This window comes from Mytilus galloprovincialis, chromosome 4 (genome assembly GCF_965363235.1).
Source record: "Mytilus galloprovincialis chromosome 4, xbMytGall1.hap1.1, whole genome shotgun sequence".
Lineage (NCBI taxonomy): Eukaryota > Metazoa > Mollusca > Bivalvia > Mytilida > Mytilidae > Mytilus > Mytilus galloprovincialis.
The window spans coordinates 78,946,975-78,967,071 of record NC_134841.1 but is presented as its reverse complement, the minus strand read 5'-3'; the positions used below and the strand labels follow the sequence as shown (position 1 = coordinate 78,967,071).

Here is a 20,097-nt window from a genome sequence, read left to right as displayed (position 1 = left end):
ACCAAAATCCTGAAAATTTTAAAGTTTGATTCTGTGTTACACATGCATCCACTTATTTGCGCAAGCAACAGATGTTCATACATTTTATAGTTTTGAATTTTACTCCCAAGTACAGGGATCTCCATGGATGAAAATTGAACGATGGAGGAACTTTCACCATCATAAACCGTATCTACACCGTACAGTGTAGCGCAATCGAAGTATTTCATCCCTCCATATAAGGATAGGTGAACATGCTAATTCATTGCTTATTTAAATTATATTTATTTGAATTTTCATTATAAATTCTATATAGAAGTATATACATATTTTCAATAATTGCCGTTTTCAACCCTTCAAAGGCCAAGCCCTCATGCCCCCTCCCTTTCCCTTAGTCGAGAACGACCAATAGCTATCACGGAGGTCCCCATGTAGTTTTCTTGCTATTTTTGGTAATTGTTATTTGGGTTTAAAATCATGTGGAGCTTTTTTTTTCACGGACACTGTCAAATTCAGAAGTCATGAACCCATTATCGGTATGGCTGGTTTGCAGCAACGACAAAACGAGTCGTACAGGTTATGTAAAAGTTAAAAAGATTTGTAAAGCAAACATTGTCAAATGAAAAGGTTTTTATTGACTTTATCTAGTAAATCGATGCTATGCAACATTCATCTTTTGAGTCTGAATAGAAACCGGAAACGCGGATGTATCAATTTGATTGTAAACTACGAAATGAAATCGGAATTACGATACGATATTTCTTTACAAGAAATATTAAAAGTTTTTACTCTTTAACTTTTAAAGTAATTCTATATTATCGTTACAATACAGCAGTACTCGAGTTATTTGCGATGAAATAATAATTACTGTTTTACGTCTTATTTTTTACTTCTTAAAAAGGGGGATGCTGCGTAAGTCAAAATTAAAGCACGTGGTCGACTTGTTAAACTTTGTAACTGGATTATTAATTTATTTATTTAATCCGAATTATCATAAGCATTTGCGGAAACTTAGTTAAATAATTTGACAAATGAATCGTCTATCTTCAGATAATATTCTCCTGTCTGGTTTGTTGATCTACCTGAACAAGCTCGGGTACAAGTGATTAGCGATCTTAATCCGGATATCCCTCAGGCGTTTGAACTTTATTGGATTATACTATAAAAAAAAAAAAAGCCTGAGGGTTATGTAATTACATGCATTTAATTATAATTGCTAAAAAAAATGGCGTCAGGCTATAAAAACGATCACAGTTTTGAACGATGGCGGAAGACAATTGAACGATGGCGCGAGTCATTTGACAATGGCGCAAGACATTTGAAAGATGGCGCCTTAAACAGGCCATGGAGATCCCTGTTGTAATCTAGTAATAATATATATGTGTTGATCTGAATAGTACAAAATTGAGTCAATAAGGCCACAATTAAAAAAAATTTGGTTTGCTCAAACCCTACCCAAAGGTTGAGACAGTGGGTAGGTAGGTAGGTATTTTCTTTTTTTTTTTTCAAAAAGAGAAATTGAAGTATCAGGTGTTAATTAGTCTTTATGCCTATCTGATTAAAAAAAAACTTCTTCAAATCAGGACAAAAAAAGAATTTGAGTAGGCAGCTTTTTTCTGGGTAGGTAGCGTTTGGGCAAACAAACCTATTCTTTTTTATGGCCTAATGTACTATTGTAGCAGATTACTTGAAGTCTGATTAGAACACTTTAACACCTTTTCAAGAATAATATTTTGGCAAGGCAATTAAAAGTATTGGGGTCAGTTAGAGTTAAGATTCAGAAATAATCTTACTCTAAATAGTTCTGATGTGTAGTCTCACTCAAGGTTCTCGTTAAGACGTGTATACTTGTCCTGGACTTATACAAATCCAGCTGAATGTGTCACTTTTGAAACTTGTGAGTCACTGGGATGTATCCCTTGAGTCCCTAACACATTGTTTTACAAAAAATATTTGTGATTGTCGCCATTGTTTTGACAGGAAACTAAACTGGAATTTGATGTTGAAAAATCTGTTATGTCTAGATCAGTATTTTTGTTGACTGAGAACTTTTTTTTTTAATGACGTCTTTATTCTTAAAATATGATAATTCTGTTCATTGTAATTAATAAAAAATGAATGTCTTTCAGAGGACCACCACCATTTAGAGGTCCACCAGGACCAGGAGGTCCTCCAAGAGGATACAGGGGGCCACCACCACCTGGCATGAGAGGCCCACCACCACCTGGAATGAGAGGTCCCCCACCACCTGGAATGAGGGGTCCACCCCCACCAGGAATGCGAGGCCCACCTCCATTTGGAAGACCTCCATTTGATCCAAATTATGGACCTCATCCAGGAGGGCCTGGTGGACCACCACCTCAGAATTATCAGGGTATGCCTCCTCCTCCAGGAATGCCACCACCTCCAGGGATGCCACCACCACCTGGTATGCAAGGAATGGTAAGTTTTCCAAAAAGTCCCTCAGAGTAAACTTGAATGTTGGCCAGACTGTAACGGTAATGTTAATTTCTTTTTAAAAACTCAAGTTAACAGAAATTATAACATTAAAAATCAAGAATAATGAACATGATGAAAGAATTTGCAATTGATATATTCAGTAAAACCCTTGAAAATATTTGTGTTTTTTCAATTCATTAGCGACCACCTATGATGCCTCCTCCTGGGATGCCACCAGGCATGCCTCCACCAAACTTTGCCATGCCACCACCAGGTTACAGTATTCCTCCTCCAGGGCAGATGCAACCTGGAGTACCCAATATGGATGGAAATCAAGAATTATGGGTGGAAACTAAGACAGCGGAAGGAAAGGTATTTATGTCTTGGTATTCTAAATTAACCCCAGAATATTTAATTTGTTTGAGAAACTACATATGAAATCATTTGTAATTTAAACAATGAATATAGGAAAGTGCCACATACTCCTATAGTGGCTGTCCTGTGATATGGATGAAAGCCAAAGTGTTTCATTTTTAAAGGTCATTCAGTGAAGTAACGATTATGAAGTACTGCAATAGTTAATCTTTGATGCAAAAGTATGTTTCATCCAGGTAACACATTTATTTGGAATTGTTATCTTATGTTCATTTAAAGGGAAACTTTGCAAAAAAATCAAAAATTGATATTATATCCATTCTGTATAAAAATGCTCAAATTCATAAATATCAAAGTTTTATTCTGCTAGATAAGAGATCACCATCAATTTTAAATTTAGATTATCAATCCTCTGCGTGCCGCCATTTTGATATTTTCTCCATTTTGAAACCACGATATGTCTATAACCCACAAAGGACCAAAACTACAGTAACCTAATGTAGTCGTAATTGCGCGTCGATATCTTGTCAATAGTACGGTTGTTTTATCCAACTTACTAACTTGATACGGAAAATGTTATTATTTTTTAAATAACCATGGTCTGTCGTTTTTAAACTGTTTATATGGAATATGCTAAAATGTCAAAGTTCAAATTCATTAATGATCATAAAGAAGTGTTCCGTGAAAATTATTTTCGAAAATCTAATTTGTTCATAATTCTATTATGTAATAAGTTCTTATTTAAATAAATTTGGACCTTCCTTTATCTGATCACCATGCGGCATGGCTAAAGGTATTACTTCAAAAGGTATTGTGAGGTGACATGTATTTAAAGTCATAAGAAACCTCAAATTAAAAAAAAATATGCATATGTTTTTTATAACTAAATGGATAGTTTGCATTATACAACAGATGTACATATACTTTTTTCTGAGGAAAGTTCTTTAATTTGTCCACATTTAGAAGAATTTTACTTATTTTTAATTGCTTGCTTCCAGGAAGCAATTCGTCGACATATTTTCCATATGCAAAGTGACCTGAGCGTAACCCTCCTCGTAAAACTCCGGTGATCGCAAAACGCATGGATCTGTCATTAAAATAAACTAATATCTGATTGTACATGTTTAACACGTGCTCAATACCCATGCTTTTTGTTATTTGTTAACTATAAGGTGACAATCGGTAAACTTCGGCTTCAAAATACGGCATTTAATGAGCAACCATGTTTGTTAAATCATAACAGACAGAGAGAAAAGAAATTGACGATTATATGATATATTTGCGTAAAAAATGATAAAATCGTGCACAGAGGACTAAGTTTATGATATAAACATGCATTGGTTCAATAGTGGATAAATATTATTTTTCACCACTCACTGGTTTCATATGACTTTAAGCACTTTCCTGTTGGGCTTGCAAGTTCATGCATTGTTTCACTTCTGAGGGTATTGATCAGTGTACACAGCTGATAACTTGTAATTTTCTATTTTGAACTATCAGGTGTATAATATACATCTCTGTCTTGCGTGTCCGATAGTGATATACTAGTCATTACTAAACTCCTACGCTTGCTTTTAAATAACATTTCTGTTGTTACATAAAGAATATTATTTACAAAAATCTAAAAAATTCCAAAAAAAATAAATTGATAAAATAAAAATCTATTTACATATTTTTTCCAAGGGTATTTGGGAAAATGTAAGTATATACTTGTTATCAATAGTGAAGGACAGTTTAAAACACAAGAAGTATTGATATAACAAAAATGTATGCACTTGTTGCTGATCATTCGTTTATACACCTGGATAGAAAGTACGGAACTATAGATAGTCACAATTTAAAATATACATGTATACATTGAACATAAGAAAGAAACATACATTGTGTTTAAATTGGGGTGAAAGTTTTGTAAATAGACTAGTCCACGTATGCCAACTGTATGTAATCATCGGATGTCGATGGACTATTGTATACCAAAAGAAAAAGAAGATGAAGAGAACCAATTTTATTTAAAAACAGGTCGATATCTAACTTGCTTTGGTTCATCGAAGTTATGGACATAGTACTAGTAAAATCACAGATTTATTTCAATTAGATTGTTCTTGAACAAAGGAAGAAATTCGTCATCATCACAATTGTTGGGTATAATGGATAATAATGTGAACATGGTTCTGAAAGTGTTTTATGCCAAATTTCCTGTTCTGACATGTATGTAATATATATGTCACTGGACTCACACTGATTATCCCCAAGGGATGTGATTTTTTCCAGGAAAACTATTGAGTATCAAAGTTTCAAATTAATTTTGGGATTTATTTTCTTTCTTGGTTTTCAATAACAGAAATTTAAAGAATAAACTGCTTGTCCGCTTTAGGGGTATTCTTGACAGTTAAAACAGACATATAATTATATACAAAAATAAGGAAAGATGACAATAAATTTTGGTTCTGTCTTTTTTTTTTAACATCGTTGGTCAAATAGCAAATGAATAGCTAAAGCATTATACGTTGTGAGACGAAGACTATTTTAATAGGGACATCCCCAATTATGTATAAATTTTGTTGATGTTTTTCACACCTCAAAGAACAATATTCGTTCGTAATTTTTCGATTCCATTCCAAGAAGATCCTTAATTTTTTTGTCAATTTTTTAAACATCTTTTTTTTTCTTCAAATAGCTGAGTATTTATGCGTTGTGAGATTTAAAATATTTTGATGAGAACATTAATTCCTTAATATGGACCAAATTCTATAATTGCAATTGGTAATGATCTGTTTCAAATATTCAAGGTTACCAATTCTAATTTAAAATAGCACAATTTTTAGTTCATACACGGATTATTTATAAATTTATTCAATTAAATTAATTCAGTATTTCATGGTTACAAAAGTAATCGGCAGTCATAATACATTTAAAAGTGAGCTTACGCAAAATATAAAGATATACAATGACTATCCAGTTATTGTGCGACCTTATTACTCAACTAAATTTTTTTTTTTTTTTTACATTTTCTGTGTCTGTGTATCATTCATACAAAATGTTGTTCACACCTGGAACGGTAAACTGTGACGGCTAGAATTCACAGATTACAATTACAGAATGCTAATCTTTTAATTACCTAGAGTTTAACCACGCATTCAACATTCACTAAGTGTCACATAACAATACACATTGTATTTCCACACTACAGGTAATATTTGCTGGACTGAAGCAAAAAGGTCAATAAAAACAAGTATTTTTAATACACTATTGATCATGTCAGTTTCCTATGTTTTAACGGTTTAAAGTATTTGTCTGGAAAAAAATCATAAAAATGTTTTATTGTATGATTTACTTTTATTACTAAAATTTGATCAAAAATCGTTAAAACATAAATCATTCAATCTAATTTTAAAAGTTGCATGGCTATCACCTATTTTTAGTTTGATTATAGCTACACCGAAAGTCGGCAATGCGCTTTAAATCGTGTTATTAGATGGTTAACAAACAAGACTTAAATGAGATTAATTTCACTCCCGGCATGCAAAAAGACTTAAACTACGTCACATAAGTCAGGAAAATCGGATAAATAAAATTATTAATTTCCAATTTTCTTCTTTATTACTTTTCATATCAAAATAAAACTTGGTGAATATGTTTTTTTATGGTATTATGAACATAATAAGATGATAAGTGAAAAATCGTGAATTATCCCTTTAATTCATATTCATCCTATACTTCTGTTAACTGCATCCAAGGTCTTGTAGCATGCTCGATTAAGTGTGAGAGGTCATTGCTTCAATCTCAATCCTGGTCAGTGGTGACCTGGTCACACCCAAACAATATAAGTATTTTTATCGTCCTTCCCTCTGCCTATACCACCCTGCTCTGTTGCTCCGTAATTCTCATATCAAGACTTCAAAACGAGACCAGGCATTATCAGCGACGTCACAATGTGAAAGGAGAAGTTATCAGGGACGTCACAATGTGAAAGGAGAAGTTATCAGCGACGTCACAATGCGAGAGGAGACGTTATCAAGCTTGCTTTTGTCAAGCTTAAAACTGTCTTAGGGAGAAAGAAACGACCAGTAATAGAACGATAAAAAGATAATCGGGTTTTCTTCGTATAGATATCGTAAAATAATAGCCGCTCGACACAATGTGAAACTTTTTAGCTCGTTCGCTACGCTCACTCGCCAAAAAGGTTCACATTGTGGCTCGCGGCTGATATTTTATGATATCAATGTGTAGAAAACCCGATAATCTATACAAAGCTTTTCCAAGGGTGTACAGCATTAAGAATTAGAATTTGTTCTATTATGCATTCCAATAATTGCCTCTAGATAACTTTTTCCCAAATTTATTAAAAAATTTACATATAATAACAATTTATTTACCAGCATGTTTTGTTTTAATTTAAGGCCTATTATTACAATGCAAAGACTAGAGAAGCTGCTTGGTCTAGACCAGAAAATGTTAAAATCATAACTCAGTCAGAAGTGGAACAGATGGCTGCCCAGCAACAAACTACACCAAATCCAGTTCAAACTGGTCCTACTACAGCAGCACAGAATGCAGTAGCTCAAGGTAGGTAATTGGGGATAGGGATTAAATCCAGCACAGAATGCAATAGCGAAGGGTATGCTGCAGACAAGAAAAACAAAGACTTGGTTCATGATTCCAGCTCATTTGGATCCACTTATACTAATTAAAAAATCAGGGCAGATGTTAGACAAGCCAGATATTCATGAAGCTGAAGGTGAACCATGCATCAAACCCAGAACATATTTTATATTCCCTTCTTACTAAAAAGGTTTGATATTGTCAAATGCCTTCTTAGCACAATCGTACAATGCAACCTTGAAGAATATTGTTGGACAACTTTATATCCTTGATCAAGTGTGCATTGTTTTTTTTTTTAGGTAATGGAGGGGGTAATATCTGTTACAATGTTGCTGCTATATTGCCCTGTATTCCACCTTACCTTTTATTTATATGAATAGATCATGAACAGGGTGAATGAATTGAGAATTTTTTTTACAGTCACACACACACAAAAAATAATATAAAAAATTCTTAAGGGTTCCGCGGAACCCAGTGTCTCGCCTACTTATGCTGTTAATTGCAGGCTCAACAAAAGAGGAATAAAATCAATAAAAATATTCCTCTTGATACTGTCTTATGATTCTAAGAAGCTTCTGTCCAAGTTTGGTAAAAATACAGTATGTTTTTAAAACTTTTTTAAAAAGTCCATTTATAAGTAAAATACAGATACTAGCTTTTGATCATAAACAAGCTTCTGTCCAAGTTTGGAACAGGTCCAAAATAGTATAAGAAAGTTATTAAAATTTTAAAAATTTTAACCACAGAGTGAATGCGTTGTTTCCTGGCAGAAAATCTAAGTCCATTTAAAAGTAAAATGCACAAAAAATGGATTTATTTGTTAACAAAACTTACTTCTGGATACTATGTTATGATCATAAACAAGCTTCTGTCCAAGTTTGGTACAAACCCAGGATAGTTTAAGAAAGTTATTAAAATTTCAAAAACTTTAACCACAGAGTGAATGTAATGTTTCCTGGCAGAAAAACTAAGTCCATTTTTAAGTAAAATATGGAAAAAATGGAATTTTATTTTTCCAAAATTTCCTTCTGAATACTATCTTATGATCATAAACAAGTTTCTGTATAAGTTTGGTACAAATACAGTATAGTTTAAGAAAGTTATTAAAATTTCAAAAACATTAACCACAGAGTGAATGTAATGTTATGGCAGAAAAACTAAGTCCATTTATAAGTAAAATACGGAAAAAATAGAATTTTATTTTTACAAAATTTACTTCTGCATACTATCTTATGAACATAAACAAGCTACTGTCCAAGTTTGGTAGAAATCCAGTTTACTTTAAGAAAGTTATTAAAATTTCAAAAACTTTAACCACAGAGTGAATATTTGTTGACGCCGCCGACGACGCCGACGCCGACGGAATGTAGGATCGCTATGTCTCGCTTTTTCGACTAAAGTCGAAGGCTCGACAAAAAGTGAATCAAAATTGTAATGCTATCTCAATCAGAATTAAAACATTTTTTATTTTTCTAAAATGTTTGAAATTCTTCTTTTAGCAGCTGCAGCACAGCCACAAGTCACACCAGATCCAACACTGACAGGTATGTTACTATGTTTTGTTAGATAAAAGATATTTTACTTTCATACACACATTTTTAAGCAACAGAAAAAAATGTTATTTTTTTAATGATTTGTGTTTTTCATTTGATATGGATTTTAAGGAAGATAGAATTATAGCTTTATCAATTTAAACAGACTGCCGACCCTTTCAGTCAGTAATTACATGAAATATTATCCAAAGAAGTTTCATATCGAGGAAATATTGATATGTTCTGCTGTTAAGATATCTCTACACAGTTTATTCAGATAAAAAATGAAATATTCATAAACTATTTGCAAATTCTATAAACTGAAGCAATTTAAAGATCATTAATTAAAGTTTTTAAAAGTTTGAGTTTTTTTGTTGGTCAAAATAATATCTTAGGTTTCTTTAAACATGTATATATTATCAACTACTACATTTCACTCATTTTTTTTGTGTATTAACAAAGTGATCATATGTAGCATACTATGGATCAGATTTAGAAGAAAATATAATTAATTTGATATCCTTTTATTTAAGGTATGGCAATGCCACAAGTAGCAGCAGCCATTCCAGCAGCTGTCTTGCCTAATGCCACTCAGATGGGTGGACAGTCTCCCACTGATGCCACATCATTACAGAAACCTTCTACGGTTCAGGTATTCAACTTACCTGTCAATTTAAGACATCATCTTGACATAAGAACGTGTATTTAAGTCACATGTTTATACACACCTTTATGACGTCATTTACCAGATAGAGGGGGTCGCCTGTATCTCTGCACTATTTACGTTCATCAAGCGTCTTAGTGATCGTCATTGTTCAGGATAAACTAGAAATAAGGGTTGTTCTGTAGGTTCTTAATGACAATTCCCTAATGACAGCAGAGCTGATTTTCAATTTTGAGAATTCAATTTGCAGAATAATTTGTACAATATAGAATTATAGTTTTCCAACCACTCGCTCAACATTTGAATGGATGTGACGACACACCTAAACGCACAAATGACGTTCACTAATACCAGAGTTTTTGAGGGAAATGCATCGAACTCGAAAGTTGTCTATTCATTAGTACTAACTATTTGGAACCCATTTTCGATTATACCAAAGGGCTGTTCCAAAAAAAAAATTAGTATAGTATGAGTCGTTCTAAAGCACCTAGATTAAATGATCTAATGGGTAGAGGCTTGAAATATTTTTTGACAGTTCATACTCATATTTCATCTAAAAGTATTATAGACATGAGAAAAAAAGCCCTTCATAATGTATCTCTATACTGGTTTTTTTTCAAACGCTGAAAGTATCATTCACTTTCAATTAAGAATAAAAAGGTTGTACACAGATATTTTTCCTGTTTATATTATTTTGACTTGGTGACTCATCATGGAGTTTATAATTTCAGCTTCCTCCAAAGCCAGCAGAAGTAGTAGAATGGTCTGAACATAAAAATGCTGAAGGCAGATCATACTTTTACAACTCACGGACAATGGAATCAACTTGGGATAAACCTCAAACTCTTGTTGACTGGGAAGGTTAGTGTATAAAAATAGATTTAAAAAAATATTTTATTGAAATGTTTATGCTACAATTGTTAGATATTTTAGATATTTTATTTTAGCTTGAATGAGATCAAATATACTTGTGAAGAAATGCTTTTGAATAACCAAGTGTCAAAAGGTAGATATATGTCTGAATTGGAAATGTATGCAAACCGTATTGTTACTGCTTTCAAGATAACTTTTTAAAATGCTTAGCTTGCTGATTGTCAAATCACACAATTGAGTTCAATGAGGAAATATTTTTAATATGAATATTATATTTGTAGCCAAGATAGCACAGATACAAGCTACACAACAACCACCACCAACTCTAGTCCAGCCTGTGAAAGAGGAAAGTCCCACAATGAATGGACATGCAGAAGAAACACCCATGGAGACTAATGAGGAAGAGGTCACAAAAGATGTATGTTGTACAAATTATAGGGCTCCTATTGTGTACATACAATAAATTAACAAAAACTATAAAAAAAAAAGAGCAGAGATCACTAAATGTTATATTTGCCTCACCCCTTTATAAAAGGATTCAGAATAAAAAGAAATAAGTGAAATAAGATCCAATTTAAGTACCTAGTGCCATTAGGTACCAAAATTTTGTGAAAGCTTCATTGAAATCAAGACACTTGTTTACAAGAAGTTATGGAAATAAAGTGCTAACAGACTAACAAATGGCACAATATTTGAGCATAACGTCGTTGGGAATCTTAAATGTTGTATATGACTTTTTTGGCTAAAAATATTTTTTGACACCAATGGTCTGGGCGGGAGGAAATCTTTGGTATTACAAAATAGCATTCAGTTAGACCAATCAATACGTTTGAAATAAGACATATTACAAAATTGCCAATGTCAGTTGTTTGTAAAGTTTACTTCCAAAATGTTCTATGAAAACTTGAAAATCGTTGTAGGATGGCTTTTGGAATAAAATAATTGTACATTTCTTTATTTCTGTGAAAATTATTTAAGTTCTCCAATAATCCAGAAATGTCAAAGTTTTAATTTTACTGCTATTTACAAAAATGTACAAGTTCTCATACGACATTTTAGAAAAGTTATTTGTCAAAATTTTCAAAGCCTGTTTGTGAGATATTTTTTTCTTGAAAAATTTGTAATTTACAACATTTTGGAAGCCCAGCGACGATAAGTTCCTTTATGAGTATGTTATGTATGTGTTTTAAGTACAAAACTCATGAGGACTTAGCATATAATGCTACACACCTGGTGATCACAAATTAATCTAATATTCACATTCAAAACAAAGATTTAGAACTGTATAACAGTTTCCTAGATAAAGTAACAAAGTATTGAAGACAAAGTATATTATCTAATTGCTGGTTTTTAATTTTACAGGAGGAGCGAGAGGACAAATCCAAAGAGAAATCAGAAGAAGAAAAAGCAGCAGAGAAAGCCAGACCAGTTTCAAGTACACCTGTACCTGGGACACCTTGGTAAATTATTTTCTTACGATATCATAGTGCTTTGAAAGTTCTGAAAAACTGCTATGAAGATTGAAAGATACATGTACATTAATAATCAACTTTCTCTTGACGTTGACTACATGATTGATATATTATAAATATTCAGGTTGAATGATGGCAAAAAATACAAATTGGCTGATCAAGCAAGAATTTGCTAAATCCTTACTGTAAGCACTGTAATGTTATTGTCTGGAGGAATTATAATGCATGAAATGTTCATCTGATTTTTTTTTATATTTGTGTCATAGGTGTGTGGTTTGGACTGGTGATACCAGGGTATTTTTCTACAATCCAAGCTCACGTACATCCCTTTGGGAAAGACCTGAGGATTTGGCAGGAAGAGCTGATGTAGACAAGATGGTTCAAAGTCAACCGGATGGAAAGAGTAAATACATATCTTAAATTGTGTTTTTTTTATTATGAAAGTCCCTATTGTAAAGTTATGATGACAATAGAAAAACTGTTTAACAATTGAATTGTTTTGGTTTCAAGGATTTCCAATTCTTTATTTATTTTCTTATTCTAAATAAGTTAGACTAGTATGTTGTACCTACATTTTGTATTTGCCCATACCCAGAAAATTGATGAAGATAAAATCCTCTTAAAAAATAATCAAAATAAAGTATACCTCTTTTTCCATTTTTGTAAGTTGTTTGTTTTATTACAGATCCAGTAGAGAAGAAAGAAGAGGATGATGAACCACAGACAAAGAAACAGAAGTAAACTTAAAATTACTATGTTTCATATTGTCTTAGCTTTTCTTGATTGTCCAGTGACCACTGAAGTAAAAAATCTTTATTTACAATTGCAATCACAATGCCAAGAAGCAGTTTCTGTTTCGTCTAATTCACTATAAATTAAAACTGAACACAATGATAAGTTGAGAGTACTGATAGCATTGTTTACCTGCAGTAATATAGCAATTTATCAAATTAGAGGTTTGAGTTAACCACAAAGCAGGTAGAACATAATCTGTGTTCATATTTTTATTTGCATTAACTTACACAATGCAATAAAATTTTGTAAGGGAAGGCACTTTAAAATATGGGATAACTGATTATAGGGGCTAGTTTAGAATTTCTCTAACATTTTCTCTTTACAAAATAGTCATTAACACTAACTAGAGATATATATTGTGATATGCCTTCATGTATTCCATATATGTTTTTTATGGAGCAGCCCTTATAACTAATGAACATATATTATTGTAGACTGGACAAAGATGAAACCAAGAAGGAAGAGGACAATGGACCAAAGACTATCGACGCTGGGAAAGAAGCAGCTATAGAGGCAGAGGTGCAGGCAGCCAGACAGAGGGCTGTTGTACCTCTAGAAATCAGGATGAAACAGTTCAGAGATATGTTATCAGAAAAAGATGTATGTACTTCAGTCTGCACCAAAATCTTTTCCAACTACTAGTTTAAAGACAAATACTCAGACATGTGTCTAATCAAAAACTTACTAGTCTTTGGCATCGGACTGGTGACTAACAGTGCAAGCTTGTATTTTGATTGATCTTTGCCTCACTCTAAAATAAAAATTGTCATAACTGAAAATTGTCATAACTGATATTCATATGCAATTGACAAAAACTTAATATTAAACATCACAGGAAAGCAGTTCAGCTAATAACAGTTCAATACACTTGATATAGTGTTAGTTAACTGCTTTTGTATCAACCAGTAAATGATTTGTTTTATTTTGTTATGGATTAATATTTTCCATGAAATTGAATAAATATTTGTGAAATCCTGTACCTTTTTGAAAAAAAATATTTCAGAATTAACGTAAATTAAGCATTTAAAGAAAATATTGACTTGTTTGTTCAGGTATCTGCATTTTCCACATGGGAGAAGGAACTTCACAAGATTGTGTTTGACCAGAGGTATTTATTACTGACATCTAAAGAAAGGAAACAGGTATTTGAGCAGTATGTTAAAGAAAGGGCTGAAGAGGAAAGAAGAGAGAAACATCGCAAACTCAGAGAAAAGAAGGATTTTTTCCGCAATTTACTTGAAGATGCTAAATTGCACGGAAAGTAAGTATTGTTATGTATTTTGTGATGTGCATATAAAAGTACAAAATTGATATATACATGAAAAGTGGTGTTTACACATTTATTGTAGGATGTTAAGCAACCAACAGACGATCAATTTTTGTATTATCTAAATTAAAAATGCACCATTAGTGAAAATTGCTGTGAGAAATTAAGACCAAAATACGGCCAATTGCGTATTTACACAATAACAACTCCACCAGTCATATAAATAACATTTTTGGACTAAACTATTGTGCTCAAAGTTTTTATCTCCATTATTTCAAATATGTATATATTTGAGAAAAATTATCCATAAAAAGCTGGATATACAATTTGATGAATATATCGTTTTCTTTTATATCAGATCATCCTTCAGTGAGTTTGCTGCAAAATATGCTAAAGATGAAAGATTCAAAGGCATTGAAAAGATGAGAGAGCGTGAAGCCCTCTTCAGTGACTTCTGCTCAGATCTAAGGCGCAAAGAAAAGGAGGAAAAATCACTACAAAAAGAAAAGGTAGGTTACAGAAAGAGACGTAAGTTATTGTGTGGTTAATTTTTAGGCCTCAAGTCTCCTTGTAATTGTCTCTGATAAAAGTTTACAAGCTGTGTTATAAGAAATGATTTTTAGGGCATTGACATGACAGATTTACACCAAACTACAGGTAAGGTTTGGTTAACTTCACTTAATTCAATCTTTCTGATTCAGTTTTCTTGTTTTGATATGATCAATGGCATTCAATAGATATGTAAAGTTGTCAGTATTTTATAAGATTTGAAAACAGATGTATGTTTACATGTATTTAAAAACTTTGATTTCTACAGTTATAAATTACTATCTGATATCTTTTATCTATAATGAAATTACAATAATGAATAGATATATACAATGTAGGATTGGTATATTTTTAAGAAAAAAAATGATTTATACTAGTTTATTTAATTTAAGAAAAAATATTTAATTGTTATAAGATTATATTAAGTTTTTCTTGAGACTTGAGGCCTAATATTTGTTGATGTTGAAACCAAGAGACACAAGGTGAAATTATCTTGGTCAATTCAACAGTTCACTGAAATTTTAGTATTGTTAGTATTTTATACCTGCAAGTTGTGAGTATTACATCTTCCTGTTTTAAATCATGGTTGCAATATGAAAACTGCATAAACAAAATAGCTCTTGTTTTGAATAATTGCTTGAATTTTTTTTAAGGAAAGTTTTTGTATTTGTTTTGTACAAGTTAGCAGAAGCTGTTTTTGTTTTCAGTTACTGATAAATTAACTCAATTTTAAATCTTTTATGTCCAGCTCTTTTATTTTCTTCTACCTATAAAACTTTAAGGCAACATACAACATTTGATCATGTCTCTGATACTTTTTGATAGCTACTCTTTTTATTTTGGGATTAAACAATTCTGTTTTGTGTTATAAAACATTGCTTTTGTGACAATTTAGGTTCTGTCACTTGATCAAGAAAAATATTTTACTGTTGGGAGCTGTTTAATAATAGTCTGTATAGCCATAGAGAGAGACATTCCCTAAAATTCAAGTTACATATCTTTAACTTCATCCAAATATCATCAAGGATGATTTTATGTTAATAACAATTGATGCCTGTACTTGTTGTCTCTTGGATTCCATCATCACTTCATGATTTATGTTTCAGGGATTTGCAGACAAACATGTTTAATACTCAGAGCTTCATAAGTTTTTGTTCTTAGGCTTGTATGCAAACTTTGGCAAAACCAAAAATGGAGTATCCATTATTTTTGTTTTAATTTTTGATTAAATAAAATTTGTACCCACCAATTTGTCAACTTTCATGCAACAAAATCAGTATGCAAAGGTTAAAAAAATCTTTTATTCTTTTAAAATTATTGGTTTGCTTTTTAAAAGTAAAAATTATGAAGCCCTGAGTGTATTTTATCATTGCATGTAAACATGAAAAACATGAAAAGCAAACAAAAACAAATTGATACTGTACAAATGACATGTAAACAAAAATGAAATATATCTTTATTGAATTTATGTAACTGTGGAAGGGTTGTCATGATTAAGTATGAAATGTGTCTTGTAGGTCCAATAACAAAACATGAAATGGAAATACTCGTAATATAACCTGTTTAAAAATGTGAAAAGACACATTTCATATGAAACTCATTAAAATGTACTTTTGCTTTCAGGTTAATAAAAGCATTTTATTTCAGCTTTGTCATTGTATTTTACATTTTTAACATGAGATGATAATTTTGTGGTTGCTTTTTTTCAAGAGCATTGATTCATACAACCAAGTAATTTTGTGTCTTGGTCAATTTACATAATTGCAATTATAAGAGTTAATAGAGAATCTGATGAGGACAAGGTTTTGAAGATAATGATAACAGTTGTAGTAAATAAAGTTTTCACAGAAGTTAGACAAGTTCTTTTATTTATCCACAGTTTTAAGTTATACTGTTTTCTGTTTTGATAAAGTGCCATAGCAATAGTTGTTAAAGATTGTACATGATTTTAAATGATAATTGATAAATAAAAGTTTTAATTTGAGAAATTTCTAAGAGAATTTTAATTTGAATGAGAAAAATTTCAGTATAATATTTTGTTGAATGAGTTAAACTTCAGTATAATATTTTGTTGAATGAGTTAAATTTCAGTATAATATTTTGTGATTTGTCCCTTTAAGCGTCTAGCTTCAGAAACGAGAGCACATGAGGCTGAATGTTAACCAGGAGCCACAGTCTATCATATTAAGGCCAACATGCGGTATTTGTTAACTATAGTTTATTTGCCTGTTTTTTTAATGTGAAATTGGACTTTGAAACCTTTCAACTGACTGCCTTGATCACTGCTGCACTTTGAACTGTCTTAAGAGAGATACAGCAAGGTCTTGTTTTCTCTTGGTTAAACATAGTGCAGTTGGGATTGTTAACTTCTTGACGTAAAATTTATTGACATCATATAGAGATGGTTATTAAAGGTTAAGGTTATTATGAAATACTCTGAAGTAATTTTGTTTGTTCTTAGTAGTAATGGAACCAAATGTGCCAGTTAAGGTCGTTAAAACCTCCCATTATAATCATTTTAATGGAAAAAAGGCATTTATTTACATATTTTAAATCTAATCTCTTATCCCATAGGATTTTTAATATATTTTAGTGTGGGAAGATGTGCATTGACCTGGAAATCATATGTCAATTTGATAGCAGGATAAACGGACTGCATTTTGTTTCTGGTCTGGTCTGTGTGTCAGTCTGTAGTTCTGTATGGAGTTGTGGTCTTATCTTCTGTAAACTTTGTATGCATGTTCATTATGATGTGAACTTATTACATTTTTTTTCCAAATGATTTTTACCTTGGTTTCACAATTCCTTGAAGATGGAAAATTGATAATGTTAGCTGAGAATGTTGTCCCATGAACACATATATTTGTTCTCATATGCATTTGTAAAGTACATAATGGATGACAATGTCTAAGAGTATGATAATTATCCCTAGTCATTTGATTTTTCCATCACTCAACTATTTTTATGATATAATAAAAGCCTTAAATGTTGATGGCATACACTTGTTCAACATGAGTTCTGGAAAGATACAATTGAATTCCTATTGAAATATGATTATGTCTAAGATTTGTTTTACTTGTCAAAAAAGCCTAGTGAAAACAACAAAAAAGTTATCAACATAGAATTGTAGAAAATATTATATGAAATGATTCTTAATTAAACAGTTAAACCTGCATAAACAGAACTCTTTATAGAGATAGACAAATATTATTTGGCAATTTTATATGTTGCCTGTTCAATTTAAACAAATTTTAGATGTTGATTGTTTATGCAGGTTTTATTGTAATAAGTTGAAGGCAGTTTGTTGTAAGATTTCATTGCAGATAACTGTTCTTTGATTATGATATGTACTTTATGGGAAAGGCTTCCACTTTACTTTCACTGCGAATTCCATTCTTTACCTAACTTTGTTTATGGCATAATGGCTGCTAACTTTCAAAGAAAAACATTGATTTGATACATCAGTAGAAGAATTACAATGATGCCATAATTTCCATTGAATTTCAAAAGAAAAGGGAAGTTATAACTGCTTTATTTTGATTTAGATTAGTTTATGGGCAGATGACTTTATTTATTGTTTACTTGTTTGAAAATTCTTATTTAAAATGATGGAAAATAAGTTTGAATTGGGCCTTGACTTTGATATGTGTTAAGCAATCTATACAATATTATTGACCTGGGAGTAAAAAGTTTCTCTATTTTATTTGTATTTTGATAAAGCATATAAGCAGTATGATTTGGTAGAGTCATAAAAATCTTTTAATTGGTCCTTTTTGGTAATGACAAATAATTCAGATAATGGGTCTTCCTTAATAGCATCATTCAGTAATTTTCTACTTTTGTAATTGAGTATAAAAATAAAAAAATAATAAAATGGAATTTATGAAGTACAAAATTTGCTAAGTATGTATCATAAGAAAGAACTAATGAAAAAACAGGATAAAATTTGGAATGGCAAATATTTTTGTATGATGGAAGAAGATTGGCTATATTGTATTTTTTAATGTTATTTGAATAGATTTTAAGGGAAAAGTTCCTTTATTGTATGTATTTAACATTTTCAACAAGTTAAGAATGGTTTAAAGTTAATGTAATTCTTTATATATCATGTATATTCATAATGTAAACGTAAATATGTATTTGCGTGTACAGATTTATTAGAATTCACCTTATTTTAAAATTAACAACAATGGAAAAACATACAAGTTTGTTTTTCATTGAGTTGTAAATTTTATAATTTCAGTGTACCATAAAAGTGATTTGGTTTGGAAAATAAGATTTCACAGTAAATGTAAACTGACTATTCATGTTCTCAGATATAAACCAAAGTGTTGGCAATGGGCCTGTTTAAACCATAAAACTATGTCTAAAGCAGCATGATTTCAATCATTTGGAAATGATTTGGTGTAGGAATAGCTAGTACAAGTTAAATGAGTTTATAAATTTAAAAGGATTTTAAAAACAAAAATAAAAAGTTTATTTCTGAGAGCAAGATGATTAAGTTAATATCTATTAGATTGTGGTATCGATCGGTGGAAAAAAGTTACATTTTTTTATGTATGTTTTTCCGTTGTTCAGATTAATAAAAAAATATAGTCACTTTATTGAATAAAAAAATGAAATCATATTGTTCATTGAAACTAGATTTTTCATGATACATAAATATAGATATATTTGAATATCAAGTTTAAGAGAATCAATAAATTTTGTTTCTAAGTAAAAATAACATAAGTAATTGTAAGAAAAGTTAAGAATAAATATGTTTTTATTCCAGTATAAATGTTGTATTTGTGATATCTAATCAAACTTTTATTTCAGCCAGAGTGTTTTCTATAGAATATATAACATGTATTTAACTTACTGTATCAGAATTAGTAAAGATAACAGTTTGCCATTCCATACTTCAATCTCACATGCTTCAAATTTTATTTAAACTCCATTTTTCATCTTTGTATTTTCATTTCTTGTAGTTAAAGGCTGATTTTATCGCCTTGTTGAAAGAGACCTCTGGTCTTGATAGGAACTCACGATGGAGTGAGACAAAACGTAAAATAGATTCTGATCCTCGATACAAGGCCGTTGACAGCAGCTCACGTAGAGAGGATTGGTTCAGAGATTATGTGAGAAAGCTAGAAGAGGTATGTAGCAATTGACATTGGTAAAAACTAAATTTTGATTTGCTATTTATGTTTAAATCCTCAAAAATATAAACATTGGTATGCAATATGTTTAAATTTTCAGCAAATAACTATTAAAAGATTTTAACAGATTAGAGTTTGAGTTTAAAAGCAAGTTATTTCTAATGACATCAACAGAACTTGTTTGTTGAGCAATAAATGAATTTTCATATCAGTAATAGTAAATATAGAAGTCAATTGGTCAAACAAGGGTTTTAAGTTATCACCTGTGTCATTACTCCATTGGTTAATGATATTTGTTACTACCTATGAATAGGAAGTATACAAGGATAACACCTGGTTATTAAGATAACTTTGTTCACACTCAAAAAGAAGTTTTCCAATATTGTATTTTTATTTTCAGATATTGCTT

General features: G+C 31.1%; 1 protein-coding gene across 2 annotated transcripts in view; it reads left to right on the top strand.

Annotated features, from left to right (window-relative positions):
• LOC143073048 (transcription elongation regulator 1-like) overlaps positions 1–20,097 on the top strand; it is a 28,844-nt gene that overhangs the window by 606 nt on the left and 8,141 nt on the right. Inside the window, exons 2-15 of one of the 2 annotated variants that reach the window (XM_076248285.1) lie at positions 2,109–2,421; positions 2,620–2,790; positions 7,194–7,359; positions 8,898–8,939; positions 9,461–9,579; positions 10,323–10,452; positions 10,746–10,882; positions 11,827–11,924; positions 12,203–12,339; positions 12,622–12,673; positions 13,166–13,331; positions 13,784–13,992; positions 14,357–14,507; positions 19,518–19,685. In XM_076248285.1, the coding sequence (XP_076104400.1) occupies positions 2,109–2,421; positions 2,620–2,790; positions 7,194–7,359; positions 8,898–8,939; positions 9,461–9,579; positions 10,323–10,452; positions 10,746–10,882; positions 11,827–11,924; positions 12,203–12,339; positions 12,622–12,673; positions 13,166–13,331; positions 13,784–13,992; positions 14,357–14,507; positions 19,518–19,685 (2,059 nt within the window). Of the gene's footprint in view, positions 1–2,108; positions 2,422–2,619; positions 2,791–7,193; positions 7,360–8,894; positions 8,940–9,460; positions 9,580–10,322; positions 10,453–10,745; positions 10,883–11,826; positions 11,925–12,202; positions 12,340–12,621; positions 12,674–13,165; positions 13,332–13,783; positions 13,993–14,356; positions 14,508–19,517; positions 19,686–20,097 lie in introns of both variants that reach the window. The other variant, XM_076248284.1, reaches the window with a different exon arrangement.